Source organism: Oncorhynchus tshawytscha, linkage group LG25 (assembly GCF_018296145.1).
Source record: "Oncorhynchus tshawytscha isolate Ot180627B linkage group LG25, Otsh_v2.0, whole genome shotgun sequence".
NCBI lineage: Eukaryota > Metazoa > Chordata > Actinopteri > Salmoniformes > Salmonidae > Oncorhynchus > Oncorhynchus tshawytscha.
In genome coordinates, this window is record NC_056453.1 from 22,148,565 (window position 1) to 22,167,223 (window position 18,659).

An 18,659-nucleotide genomic window follows, 5' to 3' on the forward strand; every position below is an offset into this window, starting at 1 on the left:
TTGAGGTCAATTTGTTTCTTCCACCACTAAATGGTGGGCAAATATCATCGTGAATCAATCTAATGTTCTTTCCAGAATAATGTCACTGCATGTTTAATTCTCTGTTAATCACCTGCATTCTTACAGTATGCCACAAAGATCAAATCAGGCAAAGTTATGTTTGGAACGTTGACATGGTTAAAAGATACTGTTGAAATTCAGTTTTATCTCCTAAATTGTAGCAATTTGACTAAATTATCATGCAGAGACTTGATTGTTGAATTTTTGCGAAGTAGTTCTGATTGCGTCGATTTCCCAATAACCTTAATGAATCGATATAGCCAAAGTTGTGCTTTCTAGTATAACAGGAGTTTACTGGGCAATGGGCACCAGTGGGTGGAGAGACTAGCCGGTGTGACAAACAGGGAAAATCATTTCTGTTTGCAGTAAATGTCTTCCGCAGGTTATTTCATTGATTACAGTTTCTATTCATTCAGCAGGTAAAGTTCCATTCAGAACATTGACATGGATAAAAAGAGATACAGTTAAAATTCCCTTTTATAAGAGATCAAATATTTACTTTATTTGTCTATACGGGACGGAAATGTATTTTCAATCCCTCCGATATGCACACACACACACACACACACACACACACACACACACACACACACACACACACACACACACACACACACACACACACACACACACACACACACACACACACACACACACACAATAAGTTAGAGAGGCTGGAGCAGTTGCAATTGTAGCAATTTAACTAAATGAACTACCCATACAATGGTTCGCCAAGTCCCAACAACTTGAGTCCAAATTGAGTCCAAAGTCCCTAACATTTGAGTCAGTCCTATAGAGTCCCAAGTCCCTAGTGTTTGAGTCAGAGTCCTATAGAGTCCCAAGTAGAGTCGCGAGTCCCTTGATAGGCTAAAAGCTGCGGTCTAGCAATCTTTGAAGTTCCATTTAATAATGTAGAAAGCTAGCTGACTTACGGTGCTGAACATTAGTAGGGATAGCTAGCTAATACAGTAGCTACTGCAGTGAATTGAGCAAGGGAGAAAGATTTTCTGACAACATCAAGTCTGAGTTCTGGACTCAAGTACTACAACACTGCGTTGCGCTATCTGATGTAAGGCAATGGCTTAGGATTGGAAAGACAGACATAACATTTCCACAATGGTTATTCTATGGAAGGCGTGATTAATAACGTAGGTGGCAGGTAGCCCAGTGGTTAGAGTGTTGGACTAGTAACCAGCAGGTAGCCCAGTGGTTAGAGTGTTGGACTAGTAACCAGCAGGTAGCCTAGTGGTTAGAGCGTTGGACTAGCAACCAGTAGGTAGCCTAGTGGTTAGAGCGTTGGACTAGTAACCAGCAGGTAGCCTAGTGGTTAGAGCGTTGGACTAGTAACCAGCAGGTAGCCTAGTGGTTAGAGCGTTGGTAGCAACCAGCAGGTAGCCTAGTGGTTAGAGCGTTGGACTAGTAACCAGCAGGTAGCCTAGTGGTTAGAGCGTTGGACTAGTAACCAGCAGGTAGCCTAGTGGTTAGAGCGTTGGACTTAACCAGCAGGTAGCCTAGTGGTTAGAGCGTTGGACTAGTAACCAGCAGGTAGCCTAGTGGTTAGAGCGTTGGACTAGTAACCAGCAGGTAGCCTAGTGGTTAGAGCGTTGGACTAGCAACCAGCAGGTAGCCTAGTGGTTAGAGCGTTGGACTAGTAACCAGCAGGTAGCCTAGTGGTTAGAGCGTTGGTTAACCAGCAGGTAGCCTAGTGGTTAGAGTGTTGGACTAGTAACCAGCAGGTAGCCAGGTAGTAACCAGCAGGTAGCCTAGTGGTTAGAGCGTTGGACTAGTAACCAGCAGGTAGCCTAGTGGTTAGAGCGTTGGACTAGTAACCAGCAGGTAGCCTAGTGGTTAGAGCGTTGGACTAGTAACCAGCAGGTAGCCTAGTGGTTAGAGCGTTGGACTAGTAACCAGCAGGTAGCCTAGTGGTTAAAGCGTTGGACTAGTAACCAGCAGGTAGCCTAGTGGTTAGAGTGTTGGACTAGTAACCAGCAGGTAGCCTAGTGGTTAGAGTGTTGGACTAGTAACCAGCAGGTAGCCTAGTAGTTAGAGCGTTGGACTAGCAACCAGCAGGTAGCCTAGTGGTTAGAGCGCTGGACTAGTAACCTGAAAGGTTGCAAGATCAAATCCCCGAGCTGACAAGGTACAAATCTGTCCTTCTGAACAAGGCAGTTAACCCACTGTTCCTAGGCCATCATTGAAAATAATAATTTGTTCTTAAATGACTTGCCTAGTTAAATTAAAGTGGGTATGTATTGTAAAGGGTGACCAATGACTAATGTCCACATAAGACACAGAAAATGAATAAAACATTTACTTAACTAGAGTGAATAGAGTGAGAGGAAGAGGTAAAAAAGGCCAGACAGCATGTCCCCTTCTCTTTGATCCATATGACCCAGTGCAGTTTGCTAATCAGACAGAGGTCATCTAGTCGGCTGATGTGGAGAGGGAAAGGAAGGGGTATTGCCCACTTAAAATCAAATTAGCATCTCCATAGGGCCATGGATGGAGGAGAGGGAGGGGATGGTGGGGAGGATAGGATGGGAAGAGAGAGGCTGGGTGAGTTTAAAAGCACTGTGTGCCTGCCTCAGCTGTTCAGCTGTCTTAGAGAGAGAATGGGAGAAAAACAAAGAGAGCGAGAGAGATGTTTTTAGGGGGAGAGGTATACGGTAGAAAATGCATTCAGTTGAGAGGAGAAAGTGAGCCTAAACTAGTCCCATCTAAAAGGGCTGGATGGGTGAAAGTAATATGGCATTCAGTCTACAGGCAGAGAAGCATCTGTAAGGTGGGATTCATGGAATAGCTCCTAAACATACTACCTAGCTATTATACCGTGGCTGCAAATAAGGGTTTGTCATATTCAGCTTTCTATCGACAGGAGGCTTGAGTGGAGTCGACGCACTGATTAACTTTGAATTACAGACTCAGTGTGTGAGTGTGTGTGTGTGTGTAAGGGCTGGTGACTCAAGGAGAGGGGGGTGGAAGAGAGAATTAGTAAATGGCAAAAGAGATAGGACTTGAAGTGCACCATAAATTACAGACTCTGTGTGTGTGTGTGTGTGTGTGTGTGTGTGTGTGTGTGTGTGTGTGTGTATGCGTGGGAAGAGGCTGGCGACTCAAGGGGAGGCAGAGAGAATTAGTCAGCGACAAAAGAAATGTCTTGAAGTGCACCATTAAGAGTTGTGTGGGATAAACATATCACGTTTAAATCACGAGGCCAGAGCCACGGAACAACATAGGTCTGTAGTCGACATTAGCCTACAAATCCCCTAGCAGAGACAATGTGGATAACACAGAGTACTAGAAATGTTTCTATGCACGCAATGTATGCATTATATATCTTACTTTAAGAGCCATTCAGACTAAGTTTGTTTAAGGGTATATGAGGACATCAGACATGCATCTTGTGTACGTTACATGTTCCTGATGGCAGCCATTTACTCAAAGCAACTCTGCCATCTACTGGGGGAAGCAAGCATGTGCAACAAGGCTTAAGACAGTTTCAGATCCCTCACACACACACACACACACAACAGAAATAAATTGGACACACAGACAGAAAGCGTCAGTTTGTGTTGCTGTATTGGCAGGTACAGATAAGCAGGTAGCTAAAACGCTACCCTCCAAACACTCACCACCACTTAGACAGCAGTACACATGTTAACCTACAAGTGTTTTGTTTAGTGTAATATAGGGCACACATGACACACTATTCCCTATATAGTTCACTGTACAGAGCAGTGGTTACCCAAGGGGGGGTGAGGGGTCGGCAACCCCCCCCCCACAAAAAAATTAAAAATAAAACACTTGTAATTTGTAATAGTTGAATGCAAAAGGTGCATTTTCGATATTGGGTAGTGCATCATTAGTTCCTCTTGTCATGTCAGTCATTGCATACATTAGAGAGATATTTATAACCTATTTATAACTAACCCATGTCAGCTAATGTTTTTTAGCCCATAGATTTTGTTGTAATTTTTGAGTTACTCAAATATCACATGAATACACATTAGGCTCTGCAAAATGTCTAGAATTGCAGGAAATAAGCATTTACAACTCTCTGCCAACAAGAGGGGTGTGAACACTTGGTGTCATGAACAATGCTTGTGCCATTGTAAGATGTTCTCCAACGCTGGAAGGGGGCCTGAGTGAAAAAGTTTGGGAACCTCTGGTATAGAGAATAGTGTGCCATTTGAGACTTGGACCTAGATATGGCAGTAATAACCAAGGCACCAGAGGCAGTCATCGTACAGTACTACAGGAATCCCTTTTCTTTCCTGTGAGATAGTTCCCTGTCTGAGGTCATCCAATAAACCAATACAACTTTTCGTCAGCTTTATGACGTGTGTAGAAAAATACAAAACAAAATCCCTCCACAGCTGTATGTGGTCTGACGGCCACAAGGTGGTGTTGTTGTGTCTGTTTTTAATAAGAGCAGCGGCAAGGCAACAGTCACATTTACCCCCCTTCTCTCTTTAAGTCTTTATGCTTTGAAAGTGACAGGTCACTCGCTAGCAATGTCCATATAAACAAAATCAAATGGAGACAGATCAACAGTTATTAAGATCAACAGTTATTTTTCCAAGATTGGCAAACTTCACATCCAATGTCCTGAATACTACACCAAATATGGCCGCCGGTCTGGTCCATGCCGTGACGTTGCTTAGAGTCTTGTTCACCAGCCGACCCTTTCGTCCTGCTATCCTGGCGCGTGAGGCTATAGTTCTTTGAGATTGTCCATTCTAGTCATTGCAATTGTACAGTCAAAGGCCTGGTCAGTGGAGGTGGGCGTTGAGGTCGTACTTGTCACAGAACTTGTCAGTGAGGGGAATACAGGTGAGGTACTCACACCACTCACACTTGACCGGGTGTATGTAGAACAGTACAGCCAGTCCTGAGAAGAGACCCAGGAACACCAACAGGAACACACAGATCTGGACACGCTTACGGTACATGTCCGAACGGCCAAAACTGGAAATAATAAGGAGAATAAGATCATAAAATCAATATTAGTGTTTTATGTATTAAAGGGTATAGCATAACCTTGAGGCCATATTTAATTTCAATGTAATTATAAAATATATACAAATATTACCCAAAGTAACTTAAAGTTACAGTAAAACCTAATATATTCAGGTATATGAGGCCGCAAACCCAGAACCAACTGAGCCATTTAGATCTGAGCCACATTATTTATTTTTTTAAGTAGTTCAAAGCGCTTTACATTACATACACAAAACAATCCCCCAAATATTACTAAATCAAACCAGCTCTCACCTGATGTATGGCAGAAAGGCGAAGGAGAGGAAGAGTCCAGAGATGAATCCGGAGATGTGGGCGAAGTTGTCTATCCAGGGCAGCATGCCAAAGGAGAAGAGAAAGATGACGACACACAACAGCTTGGTGAAAGCCCTCCACGGACGCTCCAGGATCTGCCAGCTCTGGAACAGCTCAACAAACAGACAGGCCAGGATACCAAACTGAGAGCCAGCTGGACCCACCTGGGGAGGAAGGGGGAGAGGGAGCAGGAGAACAGAAAGAGAGACACACACACATTGTGTCATATTGGCAGTTAAATACTTGGCCTCCTGCCACCTAAGGGACAGCCAGTGGAATGACAACAAAACAAAATAAATTACATTTGAGATTCTTGTTTATTATGGCTGCATTGCATCATAAACAAACAAATATCCCATAATTACACCAGTGATATCACTAGACCTATATGATCAGTGTATCTACAGTACTGTACCTCTGCTCTGTAGGGTAGGAAGATGGCGCTGGCCAGGTTGCCAGTGATGCCAGAGACGATGTAGATGATAGAGATCCTCAGCCAGCCGGCCAGCTTCTCTAAGTCCCTCAGGATGGTCATCTGGAAGAGCACCGACACCAGGCAGTGCAGGATCCTACAGGGATACAAATGAGCAAATAAATAAAGACATGGAGAGTCTCAGCAGGTTACAAACGACATTATTTTCCATTATTTTCTCCAGCAGATGCATTTTCACGCCACAGACACTGTGAGACATACAACATGAGACAGGAGGTTGGTGCCAGAGAGGATGGTGCGTTACCGCCCCCAACAGCACGGGTGGTGAAATGACATGTATAATTAGAAACTACCGAGCCTAGCTAGTATGTACTCACTAGCTGCACAAGTAACAGTGGTTAACAGAGCTAGTGTGTCGACTGGTATGTGTGAAGCACACTAACGCCCTGGAACAAAGCTGACTCGCAATACACAAGACAAACAAACGTCAACAGGTTGCGCATTCACATAACATTTGAGACGCAAAAATACGATTTTCTGCCCAAATACAGTAGCTTCCTAATTTATTCATGATGTTTGACACATCATGCAGGACATTGTGCAGGACAAAGTTTAAACATATTGAACACAACTTGTCTAATACCAGTTACTATTTTACATATATACAGTACCAGTCAAAAGTTTGGACACACCTACTCATTCAAGAGTTTTTCTTTATTTGTACTATTTTCTACAATGTAGAATAATAGTGAAGACATCAAAACTATGAAATAACACATATTGAATCATGTAGTAACCAAACAAGTGTTAAACAAATCTAAATATATTTTAGATTTTAGATTCTTCAAAGTAGCCACCAATGACAGCTTTGCACACTCTTGCAATTCTCTCAACCAGCTTCACATGACAACAGTCTTGAAGGAGTTCCCACATATGCTGAGCACTTGTTGGCTGCTTTTCCTTCACTCAGCGGTCCAACTCATCCCAAACCATCTCAATTGGGTTGAGGTCAGGTGATTGTTGAGGCCAGGTCATCTGATGCAGCACTCAACCACTCTCCTTCTTGGTCAAATAGCCCTTACACAGCCTGGAGGTGTGTTGGGTAATTGTCCTGTTGAAAAACAAATGACAGTCCCACTAAGCACAAACCAGATGGGATGGCATATCGCTGTAGAATGCTGTGGTAGCCATGCTGGTTAATTGTGCCTTGAATTTTAAATAAATCACTAACAGTGTCACCAGCAAAGCACCCCCACACCATCACACCTCCTCCTCCATGCTTCACGGTTGGAACCACACATGCGGAGATCATCCGTTCACCTACTCTGCGTCTCACAAAGACACAGCGGTTGGAACCAAAAATCTCCAATTTGGATTCATCAGACCAAAGGACAGATTTCCATTGCTAATTTGTCTTGTCCCAAGCAAGTCTCTTCTTATTATTGGTGTCCTTTAGTAGTGGTTTCTTTGCAGCAATTCCACCATCAAGGCCTGATTCACACAGTCTCCTCTGAACAGTTGATGTTGAGATGTGCCTGTGAATCATTTATTTAGGCTGCAATTTCTGAGGCTGGTAACTAATGAACTTATCCTCTGCAGCAGAGGTAACTCTGTGTCATCCTTTCCTGTGGCGGTCCTCATGAGAGCCAGTTTCATCATAGAACTTGATGATGCATTTGAAGAAACTTTCAAAGTTCTTGAAATGTTCTGTATTGTCTGAAATTCATGTCTTAAAGTAATGATGGACTATCGTTTCTCTTTGCTTATTTAAGCTGTTCTTGCCAAAATTTGGACTTGGTCTTTTACCAAATAGGGCTATCTTTTGTATACCACCCTTACCTTGTCATAAATCAACTGATTGGCTCAAACGCGTTAAGAAGGAAAGAAATTCCACAAATTAACTTTTAACAAGCACATCTGTTAATTGAAATGCATTCCAGGTGACTACCTCATGAAGCTGGTTGAGAGAATGCCAAGAGTGTGCAAATCTGTCATTAAGTCAAAGGATGGCTACTTTGAAGAATCTCAAATATAACATATATTTTTATTTGTTTAATCATTTTTTGGTTACTACATGATTCCATATGGGTTATTTCATCATTTTGAATGTCTTCACTATTATTCTACAATGTAGAAAATAGTAAAAACAAAGAAAAACCCTGGAATGAGTAGTTGTGTCCAAACTTTTTACTGGTATTATATATATCTTAGTTTCCCCCCCCCTTTTTTAAACTTTAAAAACAAACTCACACACAAACAATGACTACATGTCATCTGCCCAGACCCGCATGCTTACACCCCAATCGCTAGTGCCTGCATTATTGTTTGCCACTTGGCCTTAAATTTTACCAATGATTTTTTCACGGTCGCTCATGTTATTTCAATAACAAATAATTTGATTTTTCCATTGTGTCAATGATGGCGGATTGATTGACTTCCAAGTATTTCGTTTTTTCAAGATGAGTGATGAGAAGAGAATCATCCAGCTCACCAGGTATCTCACTACACCCCCATATTCCATGTCTTGAAATATGCAGACAGACGGATCAAAAGTAAGTTTACATTGTAGTACTTCCTGTAATACAGCCAACTTTCTAGCTCCGCCCACAACTTCCAGACTTGATAGCATTCCCAGAAAGCATGGATTATTGAGTCATTATTAGTTTTACACTTGAGACATCGACTCTGAAATGTGTGAATTTTATCTCTTGTATAATAAATGCTATACATTCGTTTATACTGGATTAAGCATACGTTTTCTGTCATTTCTTTAATTATGCTCCAACTTTCCCTCCATCTTGTGCCAACATCAGTTCTTTTGAAAAAAAAAATTCTCAGAGATTGTCATTTGGATATGCTCTACGCAAGGTTTTGTATATCTTCCCTATCAAATGAACATACCTTTCTGACTCAAATAAGATTCCCACAATGTTGCTCTGATGTCTTAAAGATTTAAAACTGAAATTTTGTGATATGTAACTTTTAAGTTGGATGTATTTGAAACGAACTACACTGGTCTGTCCAAAATGACTTTTTAATTCTGTCATGGAAATAAATGTATTTCCTGTTACCAAGTCATTTACGGATTCTATGCCTTTACTTTTCCATGTGGACCAATTTATCTGGTAATTTCTGAAAAGCTATCCAAGGACTGTACCATAAGGGTGTGTATTTTGAGAGTCATATTGGTTCTTGTAGAATACATTTCATTTTCTTCCATATTGTTATAGTGTTCGTAACTATGAAGTTGTTAAATGTTCTTAGGTTTATCCTTTAAAAATAAATTCGAATGAATATTCTTTACAGAGAAACACTACTCACCCTGCATGGAGGAATAGAGAGAGCCAGAGTCTGTAGAACTGGTCTGGGATCTCAGGGTTGAGGAAAGGAAGCAGGCCACACACATCATCCATACAGGCCACCTGGGAGCAGAGAGTCGCGTCCTCGTGGAAGTAGCCCTTCATAAAGTCACAGTACTCTCTGGACGTGATCTCGCACCTGAATAGTGAACACACAAGACAAGCCATTACAACATCAACTACCCATATCTGTGAAGACTGAGGGAACTGAACAGCATAAAGTACAGGCTCCTCAGCAACACACTTTCAAAACATAGTTAACTGTTTCAATAAGTCATATAGCAGGGATCATGAACTAGATATTTTCTTGAGTGGATGCTCAGGAGGCCAGAACATAATTACAAATAATTTATAGACCGCAGATTGACCACAAGAAGCCCAAACAGATGACTAAAACATAATCACTATACAATCACATATACAGCTCTGGAAAAAAGTATCCTCACAGTGGGTGCGAGACCTGGAGAGGCCTACAAGCCACAGTGTCTTGCACCCACTGTGAAATTTGGTGGAGGATCGGTGATGATCTGGGGGTGCTTCAGCAAGGCTGGAATCGGACAGATTTGTCTTTGTGAAGGACGCATGAATCGAGCCACGTACAATGTTGTCCTGGAAGAAAACTTGCTTCCTTCTGCTCTGACAATGTTCCCCAACTCTGAGGATTGGTTTTTCAAGCAGGAGAATGCTCCATGCCACACAGCCAGGTCAATCAAGGTGTGGATGGATGACCACCAAATCAAGACCCTGTCATGGCTAGCCCAATCTCCTGACCTGAAACCCATTGAAAACCTCTGGAATGTGATTAAGAGGAAGATGGATGGTCACACGCCATCAAACAAAGCCGAGCTGCTTGAATTTTTGCGCCAGGAGTGGCATAAAGTCACCCAACATCAATGTGAAAGACTGGCAGAGAGCACGCCAAGATGCATGAAAGCTGTGATTGAAAATCAGGGTTATTCCACCAAATATTGATTTCTGAACTCTTCCTAAGTTAAAACATTAGTATTGTGTTGTTTAGAAATGAATACGAACATATTTATTTTGCATTATTCCAGGTCTGGCAATACCGCGTATTTTTTGTTATTTTGACCAGTTGTCATTTTCTGCAAATAAATGCTCTAAATTACAATATTTTTATTTGGAATTTGGGAGAAATATTGTCAGTAGTTTACAGAATAAAAACGTTTTAATTTTATTTTACCTAAACACATACGTATAAATAGTAAAATCAGAGAAACTGTCACACCCTGACCATTGTTTGCTTTGTATGTTTCTATGTTTTGGTTGGTCAGGGTGTGATCTGAGTGGGTATTCTATGTTGGATGTCTTGTTTGTCTATTTCTATGTCTGGCCTGATATGGTTCTCAATCAGAGGCAGGTGTTAGTCATTGTCTCTGATTGGGAACCATATTTAGGTAGCCTGGGTTTCACTATGTGTTTGTGGGTGATTGTTCCTGTCTCTGTGTTTTGCACCAAATAGGGCTGTTTTTGGTTTTCCACGTTTTTGTTAGTTTATTCATGTCTACTGTCTTTATTAAAAAACATGAATAACCACCACGCTGCGTTTTGGTCCGCCTCTCCTTCACCTAAGGAAAACCGTTACAGAAACGGATACTTTTGCAGTGGTCTCTTAATTTTTTCTAGAGCTGTATCTTTATATTATGCGTAAAAATAGTTTGGAATAGATTTTCAAAATGTTAATCACTTGGAGCTGATTTTCCAACCTTTTTCCAGTATTTTATGTCCAACAATAATTGTAAAAAAAAGTTTATTTTTTTTTTAAATCAGAAAAATTGAGGGGCCAGTTGAGGAAACTCATATAGTATTCACCACTACCGTGCAGTTTGTGGAGGGTACTGTCTGTCCTCACCTCCCTTTGGTCCCAATGCAGCATGGCCGTCCGGTGATGGCACAGTCTACGTGGGGGAGGTTAGTGTGGTTGCCTGGGTTGTACCTGGTACACACTGGCCACTTGGTGATGTCATCAGGCCACTCATGAGGTGACACAGAGGCTGGCTCCAGGCATATTCTGAAAAGCGAGGAACCGAGGAAAGAACATATAATGTATTGAGGGAAGAGGAGATGAAGAAGAGAGGGAGATGGATGAAGAGGTGAGAGAGGAGCAGTTTATTACCTGGGGTCCTGGTGGCAGACTGAGCCGTGCTGACGGACCTTCCCCTCCAGGAGAGGAGCACTGGGGTGATGAGGCCACTTCACCCACACTGCTAGAGTAGACTGGAGAGGGAGAACAGGGGGAGAGAGAGACAGGGGTGAATTGCTGCAGATTGTAGGATATTAAATATAATATGACTGTAACAGTAGTGGAACACCAGGGTAACTCACAGAGCACTCCTCCTGTGAGGTCTGAAGACAGCCGGAGCGGTCGTTCCTCACACAGCAGGCTGACTCCCGCTCTCTTCCTCTCTTCTCCTGGATCAGGTCATGGACCTGCTGGTCCTGACGCATGCAGGGGGAGAATTTAGCCCCCAGGTGGATTAGCGCCTCCTGCAGGTCAGGGGGAGGTTGTACAGTCAGAACACAGACAAGGGGCTCTATTTTCGGCTGGCGCTACGCCAGCACAAGTGCCAAACGCAAGTTCGTTTTGACATTACAGCATGTAAAAACAGATACTCCGGCATTTTGCACCATATGCGCCAGGTTCAGCAATTTACCTGTCTCATATCAATTTACCTGTCTCATATTAATTTACATGTCTCATAATCAATTTACCTGTCTAATATCCATTTACCTGTCTAATATCAATTTACCTGTCTAATATCAATTTACCTGTCTAATATCAATTTACCTATCTAATATCAATTTACCTGTCTAATATCAATTTACCTGTCTAATATCAATTTACCTGTCTAATATCAATTTACCTGTCTAATATCAATTTACCTATCTAATATCAATTTACCTGTCTAATATCAATTTACCTGTCTAATATCAATTTACCTATCTAATATCAGCTAGCTTGCGCTGAGGTAGGAATATTTGTGGTATGTCCTTGAAAACAAGTGCAAAAGCAGGGGTTGGAATCAGTTCAGGGAACAGAACTGAAACAGAAAAGGAACAGAATCAGAACCCGGGAACAAAAGTGATCTATACTTTTCCGGGAAACAGAACAATTATTTTAAAAGCATGGGAACCGGTTAATAACATTATTTAACGTTGCAGGCATTTTTTTTTTGTCCCACAAAAAGCGCAACAAAGCAGCTATGCAAAGCCCTCCCTCTGTCTCTCAGAAACTTCTTCCAGTGTCTGCCTGCCAGCAGAAAATCTTTGTCAGAGTGCGTGCGTGTTTAGGCTACCTGCCCCTCCCCTCTGAAGCATAGGCTCCTGTAGCCTACTGACATTACAAGCATGATTCAGAATTCTGGTGCCAGTCTGCACACACAAGCTTGTTAGGTCCAACATTAAGCCATTTCTCTGAAGATCAAAGACATTCAAAGTTCCTCCATAGAAGCTGCACCTCCGTAGGTATAATTCTGTGGGCCTAATTCAGATAATGCATGTCAAAACAAGATCCCCAGTGCTTCAAGCCAAACGTCCTTCTCCACCCTCTCTTACTCTCTCCCCACCCGTAAAATTTTAGTCGCATCTCATGCCCTACACTTTTCTTTCCATCACATATGTAACTATAGACTGCCTGCTCCATAGCAAGCTGCTCTATCCGCACTGATTGGTGAAGTAAATCTGGTCGGAACAGTGGAAAGAACCCCCAGAAAATAATGGTTCTGTTCAAAAAGTATTTTGCTTCCAACCCCTGGAGCGCATATCGAGAGATGTAAGACCAACGAAAAGCAGGTATTAGCGGTAACGCGGTTGGTAATGGCATGGATTTTGTGAGCGAAAGCGCAGCCCATCCAGCTGTGACACACAGTTCCCTTATGCTCATGGAACAAGAACGGAGATGTGCTTTTTGTGCCGGAAACCCTCCGTATTAATAAACATCTTAAGCACCAAAGTTTTATTCAAAGATTAAGTTTGGGAGCAGCATAACAGAGAGTTATGCTACCAGCGCTATGACTTACCATCGGGTACGGTTTGTTCAAATACAACACAGCGTCTCATAGCTGACATATCGGTTTAAATGATCAAATGAAGTCCGTTAGCCTAAAAAAAAGTTACACTTACAGAATTTGGTCCCACCCAGAAGTTTTCTTGTTGCACAAACTTGACATTTTCATAAACACCTTTATTTCTCAATACCTAAAGAGAGACAGGGGAGAAGTCAGACGTCTTTACGAAGTGACATGCAAAGACATAACACATTGACGCAATGGATCCCTCATCACATTGTAGCAAAGACTATACAACCATCACTGTAACATTCATAACGCAAACTACGTTATATAACAGTCACTGTACTGACCGAGTCCACGGTCTCATGCTGGGAAAAGCCCACAGGGGCGATGCCGTAGAGACAAACAGTCAGGATGGTGATTAACAGGTGGACAAATGTGATCCAGTAGGTAAAGAAAGGCCTGCGCACACACACACAAACACATACAGAGAGACACAGACACACACACAATATCAATACGGTATATCACATAGTACAGCAGCTTGCCTCGTCTGTTAGAAAAACTATCTCAGTATGTCAGTGTGGACCTCACACGGACAACATCTGCATCCACTAGGATATGAGTTAGTAATGTATGACAACAACTGTGTAAACCATTGTTTCCCACATGGTGTGCTGGGACTCGACCATCTGTTACTGAGTCACACAGTCCTGGTTTGTTTATTAATCTAGAGGCCAGGCCAGTCACAGAAATTAGGTGCTTTCTATTATCCGTGATGACTCATACTGTATCTTATCTGGGGCAACCTCAGACACAGCTCCGACCTCCACTACAGATGTGACTGAGCTCTTCTCCTGTAGTGTGATTAAATCTTAGACATGTTTGATGTTACAGTGCGACTAATGTGACCATGCCAGAGTTGAAGTCAAATGCATAGCAATGCAGCAAATTCAGAATTCCACATTGAAATGAAAGAATCTGAAAATCCTCATTGATAATAAAGTGTACCTGTGGTCGTCCATGTCCTCTATCTGCTGCTGGACGAAGCTGTCGATGCGTTTGCGGTAGGTTCTGTTAGTGAGCCGTCCCACCATCCCTAGGCCGTAGGGCCTCTTCTCCCTGGCGAAGAGCTTCTTGACGGGCACTGTGATCCGCTGGCCCCGTCGCTGCCCACTCACACTCACCACCTCCTGGCGCAGACGCACCTTGGGCTGGACCTGAGACAGTCCAGGTTCTTTACCTTTACGCCAGCCCCGCTCCAGGGGCCTGTGGAGTGGAGTGGAGTGGGAGCGAGCGAGCGAGAGAGAGAGAGAGAGAGAGACAGAGAGCGAGAGAGAGACGGAGAGCGAGAGACGGAGAACGAGAGATGGAGAGCGAGAGAGAGAGAGACGGAGAGCGAGAGACGGAGAGAGAGAGAGAGAGAGAGAGAGAGAGGGAGAGACGGAGAGCGAGACGGAGGGCGAGAGACGGAGAGCGAGAGAGAGAGAGCGAGAGACGGAGAGCGAGAGACGGAGAGCGTGAGAGAGAGAGACGGAGAGTGAGAGAGACGGAGAGCGAGAGACGGAGAGCGAGAGACGGAGAGAGAGAGAGAGACGGAGAGCGAGAGACGGAGAGCGAGAGAGAGAGAGAGGGAGAGAGGGAGAGAGAGATGTGTGTTAAGTGAAACTGGCTACAGTAGCAGTAACAACTTGTGTGTGTGATGTCTGTGTGTTCCACTTACAGCATCAGGTGACTCCTCTCCAGTTCGTTCTTGTCCAAGGCGCCACCTGTGAGGTCACTCTCATCCGCTGCTGTGTTAGACTCCTCCTCTTTAATGGCGGCCTCAGACGGAGAATCAAACACATCGTCTGCATAGGTAGACAGCTCCTCATCTCCTCTCCTCAGACCATCCTGCATGGAGGAGAAGGAGGAGAAGGAGAAGGAGCAGGAGCAGGAGGAGGAGGAGCGGGAGGAGGAGGAAAAGAGATGAAGAGGGACAGGGGGAACTGTGCGAGTATGCTATCTGTGCGTGAATGTGTGATGGGATATGTGTGTGTTACTCACTCTAGCAAAGAAGGAGGTGTCCAGCTCGTCAGGGAAGTCCACTGTGTCGTCCTCCAGGAAACTCACTGGCATGAAGCTCCGCCTGCGACACCGCCGGGCAGCGCCCTCCCTCTCTCTCACCGTACGGCCCTGACACACACCATCATCATCACTGTCATCAACATCGTCATCATCATCACGTTGTCATCATCATCACCTTCGTTGTAACCACTAATAAATACTCTCTGATGCACATTTATTGCATGATATTACATTACTGTTGTGTGTGACAATGAGACCATGACGGGTCAATTCCATTTCAATTCCGTCAGTTCAAGAAGGGAATTCAATTTCAAATAGAAATGGAATTGACCCCAACCCGGGATAAAAAACACATCCGGTAAACAGCATCCCCAAAGCCCCAGACCAGTGTCCTCTCTGACTCCTGACAACCATCTGTGGCCAGTGGCCATGATGATTATGATGCTTTGACCTCTTGAGGCGGGATTAGCCCTGCAGCGTTCAATGTTTCAGTTCCAGAATACACAGTATTCTACTGGCTAACAGAACAGACACACAGCTGAGCATTCTGACTGGAGGACGGGACTGACAGCAGGGTTATCCTAATGCCATCTGTTAATGTATGTGTCCCAAATGGCACCCTATTCCCTATTTAGTGCGCAACTTTCAACCAAGGTACCCTATTCCCTATTTAGTGCACTACTTTTAACCAGGGCACCCTATTCCCTATTTAGTGCCAGAAAAGTAGTGCACTAAATCATAGGGAATAGGGTGCCATTTGGGATGCAAACATTGCCTCCCTCCCCAGCCTAGTCATCTACCTATGTGCCCCCCACCACCCTGCCTGACACCACAGGACAGGAGAGAGGAACAGCTACAGGAACTGTTACACCAAAGCCTAATCCTACAATACAAGCCTGAGCTCAACTTTTACATAACACTGACATTGGTAATCGTCCTATATGATATAAACATACACATACTCTGTGTGTTTGTGCTTGTGTGTGTGTGCGTGTGCATTTGTGTGTCCATAAGCAGGCTACAGTAAACTGGGGTTGTGTGATTAAGTCTCTCAATAACCATTTTGGGCAAAGAGATCAATGCCTGGAACAAACAACGCAATCCAGTAGGGTTCTGCTGTGTTTAGTTGCGTTTTATTGTGCCACCATTAACAAAGACACAGAGCAGAAACTGTTCAATGACCAGAGTCATATCAGACAGACAGCATCTAAGAGGTACTGACACTACAGAGACTAAGGTGTTTGCATACTTGGCTTGAGATAGTAAATATGAGTCAAGGTGACTCCCAATGATGCATTTAGTTAGATCAAAGCAGTGTCTGTTACTAGAACTGTTTTATCTCAGCTGCTGGAGTATCGGGGATGATTCATCAACAGTACAGTGGTAAACATGCGGGAAACACATCTGCTCCCTGCACACACACACACACACACACACACACACACACACACACACACACACACACACTGATCCTCACACACACACACACACACACACACACACACACACACACACACACACTGATCCTCATACACACACACACACACACACACACACACACACACACACACACACACACACACACACACACACTGATCCTCATGCACACACACACACACACACACACACACACACACACACTGATCCTCATGCACACACACTCACACACACACACACACACACACAAACACTCTGATCCTCATGCACACACACACAAACAAACACACGCACACACACACACACACACACTCTGATCCTCATGCACACACACACAAACACACACACACACACACACACACACACACACACACACTCTGATCCTCACTGTTGACAATGTCTTTGCGACACACACCTTAACCAGCGCTGCGGCGGCCTTGAAGCTCATGACAGCGACCGACTCTCGCTTGCGTCGCCGCGGTAACCTGTTGAGTGCGGAGCGCGAGCTGGAAAAGGAGCAGAGAGAGGCGGCACCAGGGGTGATGGGGGTCTGGGGTACGCTGTAACCATCTACCTCCTCCACCATGCGGAATGCACGGCCCCGCGCCAGGGGGTCCACAATCTACACACACAGAGGCAGACACTGTAATGTCCCATGGGATTGTAAACACCATGGAGCCAAGAATATCCTTTTAGGTTATTTGGTAGTGAACTCACTTGAATAGTTACAACAATGGGGCTCTGCTAAGAGGCTACATGATAGGTCAAGTTCACGGTCATATCAATACACAGGTTACCATAGTAATGGACCTCTAATAATTGCATTACTCCATGTATTAATACGCTCATCAGCTTACATCACAGAAACAAAAACCACAAACAAGCAAAATGTCAATTCTGATATCTATTTTGAATTGTATTGAATAACATCATTGTTCCCAAGGGAGAGACATAGGATTGATATTGGGTAAAGAAACACAACACATGACATATGCACATATGTATGGTAAGAGACAGAGAGAGAGATAAACAGAGAGTCTAGGAATGTATAGTATGTCTGTGGGCGGCTCTGCCCTACCCGCTGCATGGCATAGGGGTGGTGGGGGTGGTGGTGGTGTGGGGGCAGGTAGAGGGGTGGTGGGGTCTCAGTGCTGGTCAGAGACAGGTTGTCCTGGCTGGACAGCTCCATCTCCCTCATCACCTGGGCCTTGAGGCGGCCGTAGCGCAGGTTGCAGTGCTGCAGGCTCTTCCTCCTCCATCGCTGGGTGCTGTCGTTTTCCTTACTGACCCCGAACCAGTCTGCCGTGCCCCTGAGGGGACAGAGACGGAGATTAGGTCAGGGTGAATCTCAGTTCACTATTGTACCTGGTAGTAATAGTTGGTAGAAAAAGTTCCAATTTAATTCAAAGAGAAATGGCACGAAACAAACACTCCGTCTACGAGGCAGTATTCAGGCTGAGTGTGGGCTCTTTTCTTTGCAGAGAGTGCACAGAAAAGACAGAAACAGATGACAATGACATAGATTAAACAGCCCAGGCAACGTAGTGGGTTTGTAGTTTATTTGTATATGGAGTGTGGCCATTTGATGTCACCATGTGAGTGTGTTTCCCTACTCCTCTCTCCTCAGCTCCACCATTTCAAACCCTACCCCAGTGTAAAGCCTGAGATATTTGGAGCGACTGACCGGGCCAGGGCATTAGTGTTGTGCGTCACCACTCAGTCAAACAATGACAGAGCACAGCAGGATTACATCACTTCCACTCACACAGAGTGGAAGTCAACTCCAGCTGCAAAATAGGTGCCTTACAGTACCAATGACATGCCACTTACACAAAAACATGCTCAGACACACACAATACAGCCCCAATGCATGCACACACACGCATGTACGCAAACACACACACACACACACACACACACACACACACACACATACACACA

The 18,659-nt window shown here is 44.0% G+C and overlaps 1 protein-coding gene across 2 annotated transcripts in view; it reads right to left on the reverse strand.

The window, feature by feature from the left end:
• Positions 1-3,622: 3,622 nt before the first annotated feature.
• The window catches only part of rhbdf1b (rhomboid 5 homolog 1b (Drosophila)), a 48,067-nt gene continuing 33,030 nt past the window's right edge, over positions 3,623-18,659 (reverse strand). For both annotated transcript variants that reach the window (XM_024387964.2, XM_024387965.2), the window contains 14 exons: positions 17,797-18,028; positions 17,134-17,340; positions 15,261-15,389; positions 14,938-15,107; positions 14,226-14,483; positions 13,565-13,676; positions 13,327-13,401; positions 11,530-11,691; positions 11,321-11,421; positions 11,057-11,215; positions 9,149-9,325; positions 5,810-5,963; positions 5,335-5,558; positions 3,623-5,028 (listed from right to left, as the gene is read on the reverse strand). In XM_024387964.2, the coding sequence (XP_024243732.1) occupies positions 4,833-5,028; positions 5,335-5,558; positions 5,810-5,963; positions 9,149-9,325; positions 11,057-11,215; positions 11,321-11,421; positions 11,530-11,691; positions 13,327-13,401; positions 13,565-13,676; positions 14,226-14,483; positions 14,938-15,107; positions 15,261-15,389; positions 17,134-17,340; positions 17,797-18,028 (2,356 nt within the window). In that variant the 3' untranslated portion in view covers positions 3,623-4,832. The remainder of the gene's footprint in view (positions 5,029-5,334; positions 5,559-5,809; positions 5,964-9,148; positions 9,326-11,056; positions 11,216-11,320; positions 11,422-11,529; positions 11,692-13,326; positions 13,402-13,564; positions 13,677-14,225; positions 14,484-14,937; positions 15,108-15,260; positions 15,390-17,133; positions 17,341-17,796; positions 18,029-18,659) is intronic.